At 34.8% G+C, this 19289-nt stretch overlaps 1 protein-coding gene across 1 annotated transcript; it reads right to left on the bottom strand.

Moving 5' to 3' along the window:
• Window positions 1-16195: 16195 nt before the first annotated feature.
• Window positions 16196-17125, bottom strand: LOC130871668 (olfactory receptor 187-like). The gene has a single exon (XM_057765216.1). The coding sequence runs from the start codon at window positions 17123-17125 to the stop codon at window positions 16196-16198; it is 930 nt and encodes a 309-aa protein (XP_057621199.1).
• Between the last annotated feature and the right edge of the window lie 2164 nt (window positions 17126-19289).

Here is a 19289-nt window from a genome sequence, read left to right as displayed (position 1 = left end):
GATTCCTGATCTGTGCTAAGACAACAAAATAAAGTAATTTACCTGCAGTTACAAGTAGACTGTCTCTTATTACACTGTTCTAACTACAATATGAATAAGAAATACCCTCATCACATCATCATCTGCTGTCTCCTGAAGAGCAGCATGCCCAGTATGGGTCATTGGGAGCAGTTACTCATAGATAATGGACATGGGGCTGTCCTGAAATGTCTATGGAACTCCTAGAGAAAAAGGTTTGGCTGCATGAGCTAGCCTGTATCAGAAAACAAATCCATAGCCTAATTGTCTTTTCTCAACGTGAAAGAATCTTATAAGAAGTCCTTCAGACAAAGTCATTCTAAACATTGTATTATGGGATCCAAGTAATGCTGAAAAATTAATTATCTCTTGAATCTAGTCAAGAATTTTTAAAATATGCACAGAATCAGAGTGATTTGAAATAAATGAATTTCTCCAGCTTACACTTTTTCCCAGATAAAGTAACAGTTGTGTATTTTCAGAAGAATCTTTATCCTTTAAGTCACTGTAAGAATATAAAACACCATAATATTTTATTAATTACAAGTCATTTCATACTCATTTTAACATAATATAGTTCCTACTCCTCTCATCTGATTGACTTCCAAATGGTGTTGCTACTCTTAATTATCTAGGTATGCTAACAGTTGGTCTAGTTTTAAGCCTCTTGTAGATAAAGTTGATATGAGACTCCATGACAAAGAATCCATTCTTATTCCAAATATCAATCACTCTAAATACCCAACTTATATAACTCCAATTCATTCAGAGTGAATCAATACCTAACCTTTATTTTTGTTATGTTTTTAGCAGATATACATTTATTTCAGCATTTGAATCTATGAAGTCATTTGTTTCTAAAATTCTGTATTTCAGAATTCAATATCACTCTGATTTACTGTATACTATTATAGTGTTACCAGTGTAACATTGTACTGTATTAAGTGCAGAAACAGCATGGAATTTAAAAAAATGTTGCAATTATCTTTCTCTATCAGAAAGAATCAAAGTCTCTTGGCTTAACACAATATAGGTAGAACATTTTGTATATGAGCATACTGTAGTTTTTCTGCATGCATTTTAATTTTTAATTTTACAAATTATTAATTTGAATTACCCTCATGAATAAAACCATTTCACATATGATTTAAGGACACTCAAACACTTTCGCAGATCCAGACTATATACATCATTGATGTTCTATGCATTTAGAATAACCATAGTGAAGCAGTGGTGTTTTGCTTAGGATTTTAAACTTTCTAAGCTGCATGTTTATAAAATGGAACACATTTTAATTAGTATTTACCTGACCATTCTTCTAAAAATGAACTTAAGATATTATTTTTGCTATCCATTCACAAAAATATGATTAAATTTTCTATAGTTTTATAGTAAAAATATAGTCAAATGAATTAGTATCCATTTATATTTCAGATCTATAACATTTTATATCCCTTTAATTTAAAAGATTTTGGAAATATATTTCAAGAACTGTAAAATAACTCTCTTTTATTATTTTAGCACAACAGAATATGATAATCAAATAGAAATATTTAAGTTTAGTTTTCAAAAGTTAATTTTTATTTAAAAGATCTAACAGACTACGATAAGTAAAATCTCATTTTCTGTTCTCCAGCAAAAAATATAATTATTCCACTAAATCAAAAATCTATTTTACTCTACATCCTCAAATTATTTTTCAGAGATATTAATATCTTACCTGGATATTTACTGATAAACTGTAGTACTTCTGAACTCAGATTAACTGGATGGCTCATTTACTGTTTCATTATATCTTGTCAGGATATGTTCAGTTTAGAGACGTGAAAATTAAGTAAGTAAAGTGTAAAAACAATAAAACTGTGAAGTGCTTTAGAGATCTGGATTTCTTCATGTTTGTAAGTAACTTAAAATCCATCTTAATATTTTGAGTTCACAGACACACATTTTATATGATTGGTTTCCCTTATGAAGTTTCTTAGTTCAGAATTCAGAATAAATGTCAAGTCTTTAAAACACTGGGGATTAAATTTTGAATATCCAGGACACCTTCTTTCCATGTGTGTCAGTGATTAATTAGTTATCTTGAGGACAAAGTAAAGTTCTGTTGATTCTACAGGGATTTCCTGGTATAGACTTTGGAAATTTCTGCAGAGATTCCTCATCTGAGAGCCAGTTTCCCAAACCTCCAGTTACTGGAAAGGCATTAATTAAAAACAGACTGAAGACAAGTGAATGATTTCTTTAAGGGAAACAAAACACCCTTTTTTTTTTTTTAATTTTTGAGACAGGGTTTCTCCATAGCTTTTTGGTTCCTGTCCTGGAACTAGCTCTTGTAGACCAGGCTGGCCTCAAACTCACAGAGATCCGCCTGCCTATTATCAATTTCTGAAGGGTATCCAAGAGTCAGGGTAATAGTTTTTAATATTGGTGGGGGTTCTATGAGACCCTAATGTCAAATGTCTTGAAAAGAAATATCAATTTTATTTAACTTTATAGTATCTAGTATCTAATTGGCATCTTAGTTCTACACATTCATGGCACACCATTATATAGTATCATAACATGGTCCAAGAACAGATTTATGTGATAGGGCTTATAAGAAAAGTCTAAGAAAACAAGACAAGAGTACTGTGAGTTCAGTTTGTTCCGAATATGGAACTATTATTGGAATGTGTTTTCATGCTCCTAGCAAGTGTAGCTCATAAGAGTGAGTTTATTTCAGGTTACTCATTACAACTCAATTAGATATTGTTATTTATTTATAATCCTCTATGGAAAAACATGTTTTTGTTATGTGGCTCACCCTTGTTATGATGCACTTCACTCATGTGTCTCCTCTCAACCCTCAGAGTATAAACTGTATGATGCCCTGAATAATGTTGTCTATTGAATGAGACTTTACCCTGCATCATTGATTGGTTCAATCCTCCCAGGTCCCCCACCTCCAGAATAGAAAATAATACACTAACTTCATTTAAGGCCTTTTTATATGTATAAATATGTATAAGATATATATCTTAGGAAGAATACTTATTCACAGATTTCCATATAGCATTTTAAAATTACTATTAATTATACTTCCATATTTCCTCTTCTACCTTACCTTTTGTCTTCCACCCCATTCAGTCTTCTTACATATTTCCTCTTTTCACTTCATAATATCTAAATTCCATTCCTCTTTCCTTGTATTAGTATTTGGCCTTCTATAGGCACTTAAATTTAAATATACATTGCCAAAGACTATAATCAAGAATCCACATTCAGAGAGAACATAAGGCACATGTATTTGTGGGATAGGTTACATCACTTAGAGTAATGTGCTATTTCTAGCTCTATCCATTTACCTGTAATTTTCAGAATTACTGCATCATATAATTGGGAAATGTTCAATTGCATTTATGTACCATATATTTATTATATATTCTTTTTATGGGCAATTGGTTCAATTTTGTATAATGTCTGGTTCCGGTGCTAGCCCAGACCATAAATTATTTCTCTCAACCAGACCCCACCATAAACTCTCTCTGGACCAGCGTGGAGGCATGGGAATAAAGACACAACTCACAATGCTTTATCGGGAGGGATATTCTCAGTGGTTCCTCATGAAGTTCTGAGTTCACCTTCTTAAGAATTCCTCTCGTTTATTCTCCAAACAGCTTTTACGCGAAAGCACAAACTGAGTGGGAAATACACCAGCATTCTGTCTCCTAGGTAACCAGATGAATGGCATTTTGTCACGTCCGCATCTACCTGTGTGTTGTATATGGTAGCTGTCACATAGACTTGAATTAGCATCTCTATCAGACATCCTCCAAATTACAAGGAAAGGAGCAACAACATCCTGACCTTTTGTTAGGGTAGTGACAGCCTGTCTGCAGGGCTATGTGACCACCTCAGGTGGGACCTATGGCTTCAGAGCCTGACTACCATACCATATAGAAATATGGGCCTACAGTATAAAAGTACTATTGTTATGCATTTAAATATATGTTTCATCAGAGAAGTTCCACATTTATGGTACATTTCAAGCTTATGTAAGTTTCGAAGTTTATATAATCTTTCAAACAAGAACCTTTATCTAAGATTAAACCTTATTCTCGAGAAAGTTTGAGCTTTATGTTTCTGAAATTCTTGAAGAATGGGTATCACTAAACTTGATAGATGTAAATTCACTTGAAGGCTAGAAATTTAGCACAATTGGCAGAGTGCTTGTCAAACACTTTTATGATGCTCAGAACTGTATAAACTGATGTGGTGGCTGATACCAGTAATCCCAACACTTGCTTAGACTAGGGGAGTTCAAAGTCCAGAGTCAACACTGACTATACAGCAAGTTTAAGACTAATCAGTGCTACAAGAGACGGTCTCAAAAATGACTGCCTGTCAGCCTGACTGACTGACTGACTGAATGAATGAATGTATAAGCAAAAAAAATACATTTAGTTCTTTAAGTATCTAAATAGTCTACTTGGTTTATGAAATACATAATTAAAATTATTTTTATATGCTTAGGATTATTTTTTATATTTTTAATGTTTTTATTATGCTGTACATTTTCACCACTCCACACCCTTACTCCTCCTCCCATCCTACCTTCTAACATAAACCCCATATTCCCAAATTACTCAGAAGATCCTTTCTTTTTCTCTTCTCCATGTACATCCATGTATGTCTCTCTTAGTATCCTCTCTGTTGTCTAGATTCTTTGGTGTGTACTCTAGGCTAGTTTTTATTTGCTTATGTCTAAAAGCCACTTATGAGTGAACACATAATACATTTATATTTCTGAGTCTGGGATACCTCACTCAATATGCGTTTTTTTAGATCCATCCATTGACCTGTAAATTTCAGGATATCATTTGTAGTAATAAGAGCAGCGGGGCTGCATCCCTGGCACTCAGCCGCCTGCATGGCTAGCTTATGCCCCGAAATAATTACACGAAAACTGTATTCTTTTAAACATTGCTTGGCCCATTAGTTCCAGCCTCTTATTGGCTAGCTCTTACATATTGATCTAACCCATTTCTAATATTCTGTGTAACACCACGAGCTGGCTTACCAGGAAAGATCTTAACCTGTGTCTGTCTGGAGTGGGAGAATCATGGCGACTCACTGACTCGGTTTCTTTCTCCCAGCGTTCTGTTCTGTCTACTCCGCCTACCTAATTTTCTGTCCTATCAGGGCCAAGCAGTTTTCTTTATTAATTAACCAATAAAAGCAACAGATAAATACAAGACCCACCCCCACCAATCATTATTTTTTATCACTGTGTAGTACTCCATTGTGTAAATGTACCACATTTTCTTTATACATTTCTTTAATTGAGGATTATTATCTAGGTGCTTTCAGGTTCTGGTTATTATAAATATTGCTGCTATGAACATAGTTGAGCACAAGTCCTTAAGGTATAATTGAGAATCTTTTGGGTATATACCCAACAGTAGTATTGCTGTGTCTTGGGTCAGATTGTTTCCTAATTTTCCCAGAAATTACCATACTGATTTCTAAAGCAGCTGTACAAGTTTGCACTCCCATCACCAATGAAGAAGCATTCTCCTTACCCCAAATACTCTCAAGCATAAGATGTCATCAGTGTATTTCCTCTTGTCCCATTCTTACAGGTCTAAGTTGGAATCTCAGCATTCTTTTGATTTGCATTTCTCTGATGACTAAGGATGTTGAGAGTTTCCTTAAGTGCCTTTCAGCCATGTTAGATTCTGCTGTTGAGAATTCTCTGTTTAGGTCTGTACTCCATTTATTAAATTGGATTATTTGTTCTTTTGATGACTCCTAGGAAAAAATTTAAATTTATGACATTTTTGATTTATTCATGTGTTTATATACAGTGCATACATGTGTGTGCCAGTGTGCATGTGCAACAGGACCCACTTGAAGATTAGAGGACACTGATTGGAGTCAGTTTTCTCTGTAATTCTCTTTCTTACTAGTTTCTTTGTGTGGTTTGGATATCAGAATAACATGTAAGAAGAGTTACGCAACTCTTCTGTTTCTATTGTATGGAACAATTTGAGGAGGATTGGTATTAGTTATTTATTGAAAATCTTATAGAATTCTGTGCTGAAATCATCTGGTTCTGTGGTATTTTTTTCTGGTTATGAGATTTTTGATGACTGTTTTTATCTCCTTTTTGGATATAGGTCTTTTTAATTTGAGTATCTGGACTTGATTTAATTTGGAAAAGTGGCATTTATCCAGAAAATTGTCCATTTTCTTTAAGTTTTCCAATTATGTGGAATGTAGGTTTCTGAAGTATTACCTGATGATTCTCTAGATTTCCTTCATGTCTGTTGTTATGTCCCCTTTTCAATTTTGATTTTGTTAACTTGGATATTCTTATATTCTCTCTTTGCCTTTTGGTTAGTTTGAATAAAGGTTTGTCTATTTTGTTGCTAGTTCCTGTTATTATTTATAGTTTTTGCTGTTGATGAAGCTATTGTGTGTGTGTTTCCCTTCTTTGGGATTTGCTGCTCTGAGATCATCTATTGTCTGTGTTTTTGTCAATGTAGCTGGCTTCCTTGGGTTTGAGTTTCCCTTCTTGTACTTTGTGCAGGGTTGGATTTGTGGCTGTATATTGTTTAAATCTGGCTTGGTAATGAAATATTTTCTTTTTTCTGTCTATGGAAATTGAAAATTTTGCTAGGTATAGCAGTCAGAGCTGACATCCATGTTCTCTTAATGTCTCACAATGCTTGACCAGGACTTTCTGACTTCTATTGTTTTCAATGAGAAGTCAGGTGTAATTCTAATATGTCTGCCTTTATATATTACTTGGCCTTTTTACTTTGTAGCTCTTAATATTCTTTCTTTATTCTGTATAATTAGTGTTTTGATTATTATATGTCAAGGAGAGGGTTTTGTTTTTTGATTTTTGTTTCAGTTTGTTTGGAATTTTACATTTCCTCTTTAAGGGTGTAAAACATTTTCCTAAAGTTATTCTTTTTTTTTCTTTTTTTATTAATTAATTTATTTAATTATTAAAGATTTCTGCCTCTTCCCCGCCACCACCTCCCATTCCCTCCCCCTCCCCCAATCAAGTCTTCCTTCCTCCTCAGCCCAAAGAGCAAGCAGGTTTCTCTGCCCTGTGGGAGGTCCAAGGACCACCCACCTCCATCCAGGTCTATTAAGGTGAGCATCCAAACTACCTGGGCTCCCACAAAGCCATTACGTGCAATAGGATCAAGAACCCATTACCATTGTTCTTCAGTTCTCAGTAGTCCTCATTGTCCACTATGTTCAGCGAGACCGGTTTTGTCCCATGCTTTTTCAGACCCCGGCCAGCTGGCCTTGGTGAGTTCCTGATAGAACATCCCCATTGCCTCAGTGTGTGGGTGCACCCCTCGCGGTCCTGAGTTCCTTGCTCGTGCTCACTCTCCTTCTGCTCCTGATTTGGATCGTGAGACTTCAGTCCAGTGCTCCAATGTTGGTCTCTGTCTCTGTCTTCTTTCATCGCCTGATGAAGGTTAATATTCAGGGGGATGCTTATATGTTTTTCTTTGGGTTCACCTTCTTATTTAGCTTCTCTAGAATCATGAATTATAGTCTCAATGTCCTTTATTTATGGCTAGAAACCAAATATGAGTGAGTACATCCCATGTTCCTCTTTTTGGGTCTGGCTTACCTCACTCAGGATAGTGTTTTCTATTTCCGTCCATTTGTATGCAAAATTCAAGAAGTCATTGTTTTTTACTGCTGAGTAGTACTCTAATATGTATATATTCCATACTTTCTTCATTCATTCTTCCATTGAAGGACATCTAGGTTGTTTCCAGGTTCTGGCTATTACAAACAATGCTGCTATGAAGGTCATCTTAAGGATGCTACATGCACTACTGTAGAGGAAAAACTAATCATCATTCTTAATCAGTTAACTTTTGGAGTTACAATTATAAACAACTTAGTAAGACGTAAATACTTATGCAATAGTGGCATAAATTGAATTCTTATTGTACTTAAGGCACAGTCCATATGTTGAAACATTATTATCATGTACCAAGTACCTATGAATAGACACCTGATAGGCCCTAGGGATGAATCTACCATCATTACTGCCCTAAATATGCATAGTATTAATCTAAGTCCTAGGGAATTATTATTATCTAATGCCATAGATTAGTGTGTCACCCAATCCCCAGCAAAGAAACTTTTTTTGTAGTAGAAGGCTGTAGACAGAGACTGCTTGTTTCTTTTCCAGACACCAAGACTAAAAAAAACCACACAGAAACAATATTAATCACAGCACTACTTGACCAATCAGTTAAGCATATTGCTAGCCAGCTCTTATATCATAAATAACCAATTTCCATTAGGTTTGTATTTTACCACAATTCTAGTGGTTTACTGGTAAAGTTCCAGGAAGTTTGCCACCTTTGGCAGCTATGTAGCATCTCGCTGAATCACCTTCTTTCTTCCAGCATTCAGTTTACTTTTCCTGCCTAGCTTTATTCTGTCCTGTTAGAGGCCAAAAGCAGCTTCTTTATTAACCAATGGTAACAAAGCTTATTCACAGCATACAGAAAAGAATCCCATACCACCTCCCTTTTTCTGTCTAAATAAAAGGGAAGATTTAATTTTTTTTTAAATTTTCTTTCTTTTTTATTATTATTGAAAAAATTTCCACCTCCTCCCCGCCTTGCATTTCTCTCCCCCTCCCCCCACTCCTCTCCCCCTCCCCTCCACTCCTTTCCCCTTCCCTCTCCAGTCCAAAGAACAGTCAGGGTTCCCTGCCCTGTGGTAAGTCCAAGATCCTCCCATGGGTCTAGGAAGGTGAGCATCCAAACAGGGTAGACTCCCACAAAGCCAGTACATGCAGTAGGATCAAAACTCAGTGCCATTGTCCTTGGCTTCTCATCAGTCCTCATCCGCCATGTTCAGAGAGTCCGGTTTTATCCCATGCTTTTTCAGTCACAGTCCAGCTGGCCTTGGTGAGCTCCCAATAGATGAGCCCCACTGTCTCAGTGGGTGGGTGCACCCCTCGCGGTCCTGACTTCCTTGCTCATGTTCTCCCTCCTTCTGCTCCTCATTTGAACCTTGGAAGCTCAGTCCAGTGCTCCAATGTGGGTCTCTGTCTCTATCTCCATCCATCACCAGATGAAGGTTCTATGATGATATGTAAGATACTCATCAGTATGGCTATAGGATAGGGAAGGTTTTAACTTTTACATAGCAAAATTACATATAAGAAAACACTTATCAAGCAAGAATTATAATTACAATGTTTAGTCACTTTACATTTGGCAAATTAAGGAAAAATCTCTATCATATATCCTATCTTTGTGAGTCTAAAGTTTTATATATAATTTATATATTATAATTGTAACTATCTTTCCTTAACTCCATCAAAGACTCCAGAAGGATATAATATTACATAAGTAAACAAGAAGTACATTGTAAGCAACTTCTAAAACTCCAGAGTTGACAGAGGTATCTCACTGCCTAGACAGTTACCCAAAGTTCTTCTGTAACATTGCAGCAACCATATTTAGCCTACAGGCCTAGTATCTGGCAGACTTTTCCATAAAGCAGGAAATCTGAAGATCTCTTATGCTTTGTTTTGGCAAAGTGCATCAGTTGCTTTCTTCTGTATCCTGCCAAATATCTGGCAGTTCTCTCATGAAAAAGGAATCCTAAAGTTCAGCAGTCATTTTTTGTGGTTCCTGCATGTCCAGTTTATACAGGATGCCATCAAGCAGTCCAGGCAAGAGCAGTTTATTGCCCAAATGGCTTACCAACTATATAAGTAGTCTCTTTGATGCCCATCATCTTCTTGAAGTAGATTGGTGTTACCAGGAGAAAATGTGTCACATTGTCATGATAAGTCCTAATTTTTAAAAACATTTTATTTAATTTTTTAAATTTTTTTAATTAATTAATTTATGTATTTATTAAAGAATTCTGCCTCCTCCCCACCCCCACCTCCCATTTCCCTCCCCCAATCAAGTCCCCCTGCCTCGTCAGCCCTAAGAGCAATCAGGGTTCCCTGCCCTGTGGGAAATCCAAAGACCATCCACCTCCATCCCGGTCTAGTAAGAGGAGTATCCAAACTGCCTAGGCTCCCACAAAGCCAGTACGTGCAGTAGGATCAAAAACCCATTGCCATTGTTATTGAGTTCTCAGTAGTCCTCATTTTCCGCTATGTTCAGCAAGTCCAGTTTTATCCCATGCTTTTTCTGACCCAGGCCAGCTGGCCTTGGTGAGTTCCCTATAGAACATCCCCATTGTCTCAGTGTGTGGGTTTTAAATGTCATATTCAGTTAGTCATTGAAAGGTTTGAAGAATCCCTATCCATCTTAAATATTTCTTTGTATTTCTAGAAAACCTAATTAACATTACTACAAGATTGACTGTTATAAATGAATATCTATTAACCTGCATTTCATAATTATGCATTACTTTTTTGGTTTTCTTTCTTTCTTTTTTTTTTTTTTTTTGAGACAAGCTTTTTCTGTAGCTTTGGTGCCTGTCCTGGAACTAGCTCTTGTAGCTCAGGCTGGTGTCAAACTCACAGAGATCTGCCTCCCAAGAGCTGGGATTAAAGGCATGAGCCACCACTGCTCAGCTATATATATTACATTTTAAAATGAGCTGCACAAACACAATATTTTAATCATGAGCAGAACTATACATATAACAAAATTGACCATAAACCAAGATCCATACCATTAAAAAGCGTTCATTTCTATATTATATCCCCATATAAATGAAAAAAATATGAACAATATTTGGAAATTTGGGCATAGTTCTCTCCATATAGCTTCCCACTTTTGATTGCTGAAGTATTTGGGGGTTCACAAAGACCTTCCAGAGGATCTTGGTCCCTCAAAACACATTAGTCTGAATGGATTCTAAAGATTCTCATCATCTATGGAAAGAAAAGCAGACCTCTTTTCCAAAGCAACATATCTTTAGACCCAAATTTTGATGTCACGATACCATATATATATATATATATATATAGCCTGTACAATGGAATGTCTCTCTTTACATAACTCATTCACAGTCAAACATTTCAAATAAAACACTGTAATATACATAATCCAGATTCTGTGTATTTTCGATCTTTATGTGGCTTATTTTTCTTTTTTCTTTTATTTTTAAAAGAAAACAGACTATCTTTTCATCATACATATGAACCCAAGTTCCCACTCCCTCCCCTTCTTGCATTCCCTATACTTATTCCGCACCTCACACCCCATCTGCTTCATGGAGAGGGTAAGGTACATTGCTTTGAAGAATGTCCAAGGCCCTCCCTATTATATCTAGCCTAAGCAAGGCATCTGTATAAAGAGAATAGGTTCTAAAAACACCGGTACAACCAGTAGGGATGAATCCTGGTGCCACTGCTAGTGACCCCTCAGTCTGCTCCAGCCATTCAACTGTCAAGTAAATTCAGAGGGACTAATTTGGACCTATGCTGGTTTCTTCCCTGTCTAGGTGGAGATGGTAAGCTCCCATTAGCTCAGGTAGACTATTTCAGTGGGTGTCCCCATCATAGTCTTGACCTTTTTGCTCATATTCTCACTGCTCCCACTCTTCAACTGGACTTTGGGAGCTCAATCCAGTACACCAAAGCAGGTCTCTGTCTCTGTTTCTATTAGTTTCTGGATGAAGGTTCTATGGTGATATTTAAGATATTCATCAGTCTGACCACAGGGCCAGGCTAGTTTAAACACCAACTCCTCTAATGTTTAGGATCTTAGCTGCAGTCATCCTTGTGGATTCCTGGAAGTTTCTCTAGGGCCAGGTTTCTTGCTAGCCCCACAATGGCTCCCTCAATCAAGATAATTCTTTTCTAACTCTCATCTCTGTCTTTCTTAAAATTTTTCTATAAATTTAATATTCATTTTATTATCTTTGGCCTTTCAATCTATGACTGTCTGTACTCTTTTATATTATAACTATATATATATATATATATATATATTCTTTTTCTTCTTTCTCTCAATTGTAATGCATTTTCCAACACTGTGACCCATTTAGAAGTCTTTTTATTTGGATTTGTCTTTAATACTTGCATATCTGTAATTATTTTTGACTAAGAATGTTTTTCTCAAATGTTAAGCAGGCATGGCTAGGATAAACTCCGTGTACCTGCCTGTTAACTTTACCTCGTCCAACATGGTGGAGGCATATTCACTGCCTCTGAGAGTCCTGCACATTGACCCAGCACCAGGGTCACAGTGGATCTATGTCATGTCACCTTTTAGCAATTTGTAACATGCTGTTACAGATCTCGTTTAAGTGCTCAACCTCCTGAAAGAGCAAGAGCTGTTCATGCAACTAACACAAACTAGGAAGCTGCCATTTCTTAAAGAAGCCACATGGGTTTTTTGCTGCTAATGCTGAATCAGTAATAGGTCTCTTAAAGGAACTGCAGCTTACCTGCTCACTGCCAGCAAACAGCCCATCTGAGGAAAAAAATGCTGCTACCAAGAAGTTGCACTAAATTCTGTTTTGTTTTTGTTTTTTGTTTCTTAGGGATTTTTTTGTGTGTGTCTAGAATTTCTTTTCAAGTTCTATAAGGTTTTATGTGGGTGTAGTCAGTCCATATTAGTGTGCCATTCTATAGACGGAGACTGCTTGTTTGTTTCCCAGATACTGAGACCCAAAATAATCAAACAGAAACTATAGTAATCACAACACTTTTTGGCCAATAACTTAAGCACATTGTTATCTAGCTTGTATCTTAAATTAATTCATTATTTTGTTTTTACCAGGAGGCTTGTGGTGTACTAGTGAGGCTCTCTGGAGCATCTGTCTCCTTCAGCAGCTACATAATGTCTCTCTGATTCTGTCTTCTTTCTTTCAGCATTCATTTTAGTTTTCTCACCTAGCTCTATTCTGCCATGCCAGAGGCCCAAGCTTCTTCTTTATTAACCAATGGTAACAAAGCATATTCACAACATACAAAGGGGAATCCCACATCAGAAGGGGGTTGCCACAAACTCACAACTAGAATACATGAAGACAATAAGTGACTACAGATTTTCTACCCTAAATACACATATCTGTATTATATCCTGTCCCCCTAGTTCTCAGGAATCATTACAGGCAAGCAGGTGGAAAGATTAAAAAGCCAGAAGTGGTGGATTACTTCAAATAGTGTTTTCTGAACACAAGGAAGTCACAAATATGCACTCATAGCACTGTGGACCATCCCTTCCTGGAACTTTGAGATTCTGTTTATATCTTTGAGGATTACAAGACCTGTTCTAATCTGTGAACCTAAATTCCAAATTAAAGACAAAAGTGATACCTGTTAAATATGTTTTTGTTATTCAATATTCAAAATTAAATGTTTTTCTATATTTTGAAATAATAAACATAAAACTGATACATCTAATTTTAAGAGGAACATTATTTAACAATGTAAGATGCTGTTGAATGCCATGAAGTCTAAAGATGAATTTACTGGATGCATCTACTCTCTGTCAATTTCCTCAAATAATTAAAAGGAGCAATACATTCTTACTTCATTCTATATACTTTTTGCTGAAAGATTCATCATGTTGTGTATTACAAAAGACGGAAAGTGCAATAAGACTTTAAACTGTAGTATAAGCAAATTTGTAGCCAAAAGTGAAATATTACACAAGGTCAAATATGATCCAAGAACAACAAATACGTTTTTAGATGCTTTAGATTAGTATTGTTTTCTGAGATTATACTAAATGCAAATACATAAAATTGTTTATTTCTTTAAAAATGTATATGAATTCAGTTTAAATTTGACTCCATATTCCATTAAAAGAAAAGAAAACAAAACAAAACAAAAAAGCCCAGACAAATCAAGTCATAGGAAGAAAGGCTTTATGTAGCTCACAATTTAGAGGTTTTATTGCATTATTAGTTGACCCTTTTATTTGTGGCTTGGTGTCATAGCAAAATTGAATTGTAGAACAAAACTTTTCATTTTAGGTCTAAAGAAGAAAAAGAGGTAAGATTATGTGAACAAAGTCTCACAATCTTATTTAAATATTCCTCTATTGACAAAATCTCCCATATAACCTATATGCTAAAGTTTGCATAGCCTGACAATATCCACAAATAGTGGCATGTTTTATGAAAGGACCTGCAATTATGCCAGGGTGAACAACCATGGGATATAAAAAAATTAATGTGTTTAAATATAATCATAAATATAATCATGTACACAGATGAGATCAAATCACATGTAAACTATAAATTCAGACAGATACATGCAAATGCAATGTATATCTTTACATATATATGTATATATGTATATGTATATATGTATATGTATATATATATATATATATATATATATATATGACACTAGCAATACATTTCCACTAACACTTATCCAAGAAATATTTAATCCCAAAGCACATGGGAAAACATTTTGGGAAGGAAGAGATTATCAACAGAAGGTAATACAAAGTGTTGGAATGAATGCACAAAGTGGAGAGTGTCTGGAGTGGAATTCTCTTAACTAATATTAGTGTATGGAGAAGAAACACAGGTGGATCTGAAGATGGTTCACTCATTCTGTACTCACCCTATGCATGAAGTCTGTAACCAAGGTCACTCCAAATATAAAGCACATAAAATTTGTTCTCTTTCACTAAGTCTCAGAAAACCTCCATGAACTAGGACATCATAAAATCTTGTTACTCTTTGAGCTTAGGTGATCTAATTTAAAACAGTTTCTTCAACTACATACTCTAAATCTTTTAGATAACCTATTTAAACCCTAATCAACTCACTTTTATAATTTAGGCTATCGAGACCCTTATAATTGTTTGATCTTTTAGCTAGCTTGATTATTTAGCGAATCAAGCTAACTTCAACATTGTTCTATCTTCTCCAGGACATTTTCTCAATAAAATCCCACAATTATTTATTTCATAAAAGATATCAATGTCTTGTATTGCTGAAACTTTTGTAGGGGGAGAAAACACAAAACAGAACTAAAAAGGAAACACAAACTCATCCTAGATGGTGAGTGTAAGGGGCCTCTCCTCACTCTCAAAAGCATACCGACCACAGAGCATTCTTTGACTGTCTGTTCACTGTCTTAACTTGAACTTGCACTATCATGTCTTTTTCACTCTTTGTGAGAAATACAAGTTGTATTGTTGCTATAATCATTATTTCACACAAATGAATTTAACTAAAGACCTATATTTCTAAAAATTTTGAAAGTTTGTGTTTATTTACACAAATATAGCACTGCCTTATCTGAATAATTTAAAGTTGTATGATTCTTCATGCTGACAATGACATAATATTCATTTTATATTTATAAGAACCACATCATTACCTAAGTTAATGTATTTAAAATGACTTAATGAATGGCATACAAACCCATTAAAATGTTTTAATTTGAACCCTATTGTATTTATTTTATTATACTGGAACATTTCATTAAAACTATTTGTATAATTTAAAATTTATTTCAAATACTAAAAATAGGTACATAGACTAGAGTCCATTTCAGTGTTAGCTCTGGGGAACAGGGATATGTTCAATGGGTAACAGCATTTGCTACAAAAGATGAATAACTGTGTTCATCACCACAGCAATATATCATACAAATGACAGCAGAAAGGGTTTCCAATTCCACTGTTGAAAAGATGATGCCCCAAACATGCTTCCAATATTAGTGATATGGGGGCTGTATAAAAAGGATTGTTATGATTAGCAGGTTAAAATTATGGTTCCAGAGCCGGGCGATGGTGGTGCACGCCTTTGATCCCAGCACTCGGGAGGCAGAGGCAGGCGGATCTCTGTGAGTTCGAGATCAGCCTGGTCTACAGAGCTAGTTCCAGGACAGGCTCCAAAGCCACAAAGAAACCCTGTCTCGAAAAACAAAAACAAAAACAAAAAAAAACAAACAAAAATATTATGGTTCCATGTATAATGAATGATACTCTTTGAAGCAGATAACTTACAAATGAATAAGCAGGACATTTGACATACTCTGGCCAATGTACATGTTTGCATGACTAAATAGAACAACTCCCACATACATGTGCATATAGGACAAACATACACCACAAAACAAGACCCACAATAGAATTAGATGCTTGGTTTATTTTCAAAACATTTTGAACAATGCACAAAATACACTCAAATTAATTCTGCATAACATTGCAATGTTTTAATAACAATAAAACAGTTAATAATATGAGACCTAAGACTTTCTCTTTAAGAATTTTGCAAGTGAATTTTTTACTTGCTTATTTCTCAAACTGTAGATAATTGGATTCAGTACAGGAATTATGATGGTGTAAAATACAGAATCCATCATATCATCATCATCTACTTGTGGAGATGCAGGACGCACATACATGAAAAGAAGAGGGCCATAGTATAAAGACACAGACAAGAGATGGGCTCCACACGTGGAGAAGGCTTTCTTTATGCCTTTGAAAGATTTTTGATTTAAGATTGAAAACAGAATGATAGTGTAAGAGACAAGAATAGTTGAAATAGTAAATACTTGAATTGAGCCAGAGAAAATAAAAAGCATTAGGTAATTGAGAGAAGGATCAGTACAGGAAATCTTTAACAGTGGCATAACATCGCAATAAAAATGATATATTATGTTGGAATTACAGAATGTTAGTCTTAGTAAAAAGCCTTCATGAATTAAAGCATGAATAAATCCACCTATAAAAGACAATATTAACAGATATATACAGAGTTTATTCGTCATAATCACTGGATAGAGTAAAGGTTTGCATATGGCTATGTAGCGATCATAGGCCATTGCTGCCAAGAGAAAACATTCCGTGGTTGCACTGATTGCAAATGAGAAAAACTGTATCATGCATTCTGAAAGAGAAATCAGTTTACTCTTGGCAAAAATGTCAAGTAGCATCTTTGGTGTCACAGTGGATGATAACCAAGTATCCACAAATGCTAAACTTCCTAGAAATAAATACATGGGGATGTGAAGGCCAGGGTCATTCCAGATGAGAGTGATCAGACCAAGGTTCCCCACAATGGTGATTAGATAGATAACCAAGAACAGCAGGAAGAGGGGGATTTCCCATCGTGGCAGATGAGTGAGACCTGTGAGAACAAACTGTGTCAGCACTGTTGCATTCTCTGTTCCCATGTCCTCACTGGATGTCCCTGAGAATGAGAAATGATGGCTATTACACAGAATTTATAAAATTTTGTAAAGTAAATTTTGCTTTTAGTAGAGCTTAAAACACACCTATGTTCTCATCAGAATGACTATCAAATTTTATTTTAATATCACCATATAAGATCAAAACTTTTCCTCAGAGTGAAAGAATTTTTTCAGTTCATTATTCTAATAGAAATTGTGAATACATTAACATATTCAAGGGAAAGATACCTCTCAAACTTGTGTGAAATATGTGGAACTACAAGTTGGTTTGCTTTGAAAATTCTTTGTGTTACATATTCATAATCAAGACAAAAGATGTTTTAAGCATCTAGATCATAAAAGAAATTCAACTGAAGGGTCCTTGTCAATTCTAATACTCTAATTTAATAAAGGGAAATCTTAAAATATATAGTGACCTGGGAATATTTTCAAAAGTTATTATACAGAGGAAGATAAAATCAGTTTCTAACAAATGAATGAGAAATCAGAAATATAGAATACTCTTAATGCACCTAGAGGCTCCTGTGTAAAACAGAATTTTCTGGGAACATTTATTCAAATTGTTGATCCTAAGAGTTAGTTATCAATTGATATAGAAGTTTATAAACTAGAATCTAATGACCAATATTATAAAAAAAAACTTCTCCTGACTGATGATATTCAATGCAAATGAAGTTATTGAAACTTGTGTGACTGGACATTGACAATAATAAGAAGACAAATATAAATTTGAAAGGAGGCGGTGGTGGCGCACGCCTTTAATCCCAGCACTCGGGAGGCAGAGGCAGGTGGATCTCTGTGAGTTCGAGACCAGCCTGGTCTACAAGAGCTAGTGCCAGGATAGACTCCAAAACCACAGAGAAACCCTGTCTCGAAAAACCAAAAAAAAAAAAAAAAAAAGGATTTTTAATATCGAGTGACTATTATATAGTGACACACCGTGGGTGAACTTGGTGTTTATTGGAATGGAAACATCATTTGTTGACTATAGATATGGTCTTTTCAAATGATTTTCTGCATTTAAGATACACAAGTATGTTGGTAATTATCACTGAATATGAAAGGTACATTTTTAATAGTATTGGTCTACTGTAGGTCTAACACTAATTACCATGTGTGAATGCTTAGCTCTCTTCTGTTATTTCTGTGTTTTTCAGACTAATTATTCTGACATTCTTCAAATTTCTCTGTTAAAACCGGCCATTTACATAACAAAATCAAATTTCTTAACTTTCTTGTTTATTATCTATTGTGGAGCTTGATAAAATTATTTTCCTTTTGTGAAAATCAAAATAAATTTTTCTATAGACTATAGATTTTAAAAGACATTAAATTTGACTTCATTAATTTTTTGTGGTTGATTTATTTAAACATATAGAGTCAGTGACTGCGTTTATTCCTGTATTTCTATGATGCATTTTTTATGACAAAATAATTAGAAAATATTTCAACACAAATCTTTCTAGTTAGATTTGAGAACACATATTCATATGTCTAACAATTATGTAGTTTACATTCCATTTTATTTTGTATTAGTAGAATAAAATCAATTAAGGTCAATTTTGCATACAGGTGATATACACCATGTCAATATATCATTTTTATGGTGAATTTAAAGGGAAGAGATTTGCTTCTACAGAATTCAAAATACACCAAGAAATGTATATTTTTACATTACTTAAGATACAGAGGTGTAACAAATCATAACACAAGAAAAAGTAGTAGGACCATCTTTGACATATTTCAATATGTATTTATTTTTATGTACTTAAATGCATATCTGATATATATTAGTGTAAAATACCCAATGAACCACTATTATTTTTTAAGTAGAAGAGGCAACAAGAAATATTTAGTTACTTCTAAATAACTGATCTTAAAAATCTGATGGAAGAATTTGACTGAAGAATATTCTTTTTATGGTTATCTTCAGAATAATTGCACATATGAGGATCTTTAAAGTTTCATACTGAATCTTAAGTTAATACAGTAGCTCAGGAGAACTTAATGGTCATTACAGGCTAGATTAGAAATATAACCCAGCTTTTAAATGCTAGATTCACAGCTAGAAGTCATTATTCTAAAGTAAAATAATTATATACAACATGACACAGCACAGCTCCCAATGCCATTAAGACAAATAAAA

The sequence above is a fragment of the Chionomys nivalis genome, chromosome 3 (genome assembly GCF_950005125.1).
Source record: "Chionomys nivalis chromosome 3, mChiNiv1.1, whole genome shotgun sequence".
Classification (NCBI taxonomy): domain Eukaryota; kingdom Metazoa; phylum Chordata; class Mammalia; order Rodentia; family Cricetidae; genus Chionomys; species Chionomys nivalis.
This window is presented reverse-complemented; position numbering and strand designations above follow the sequence as displayed.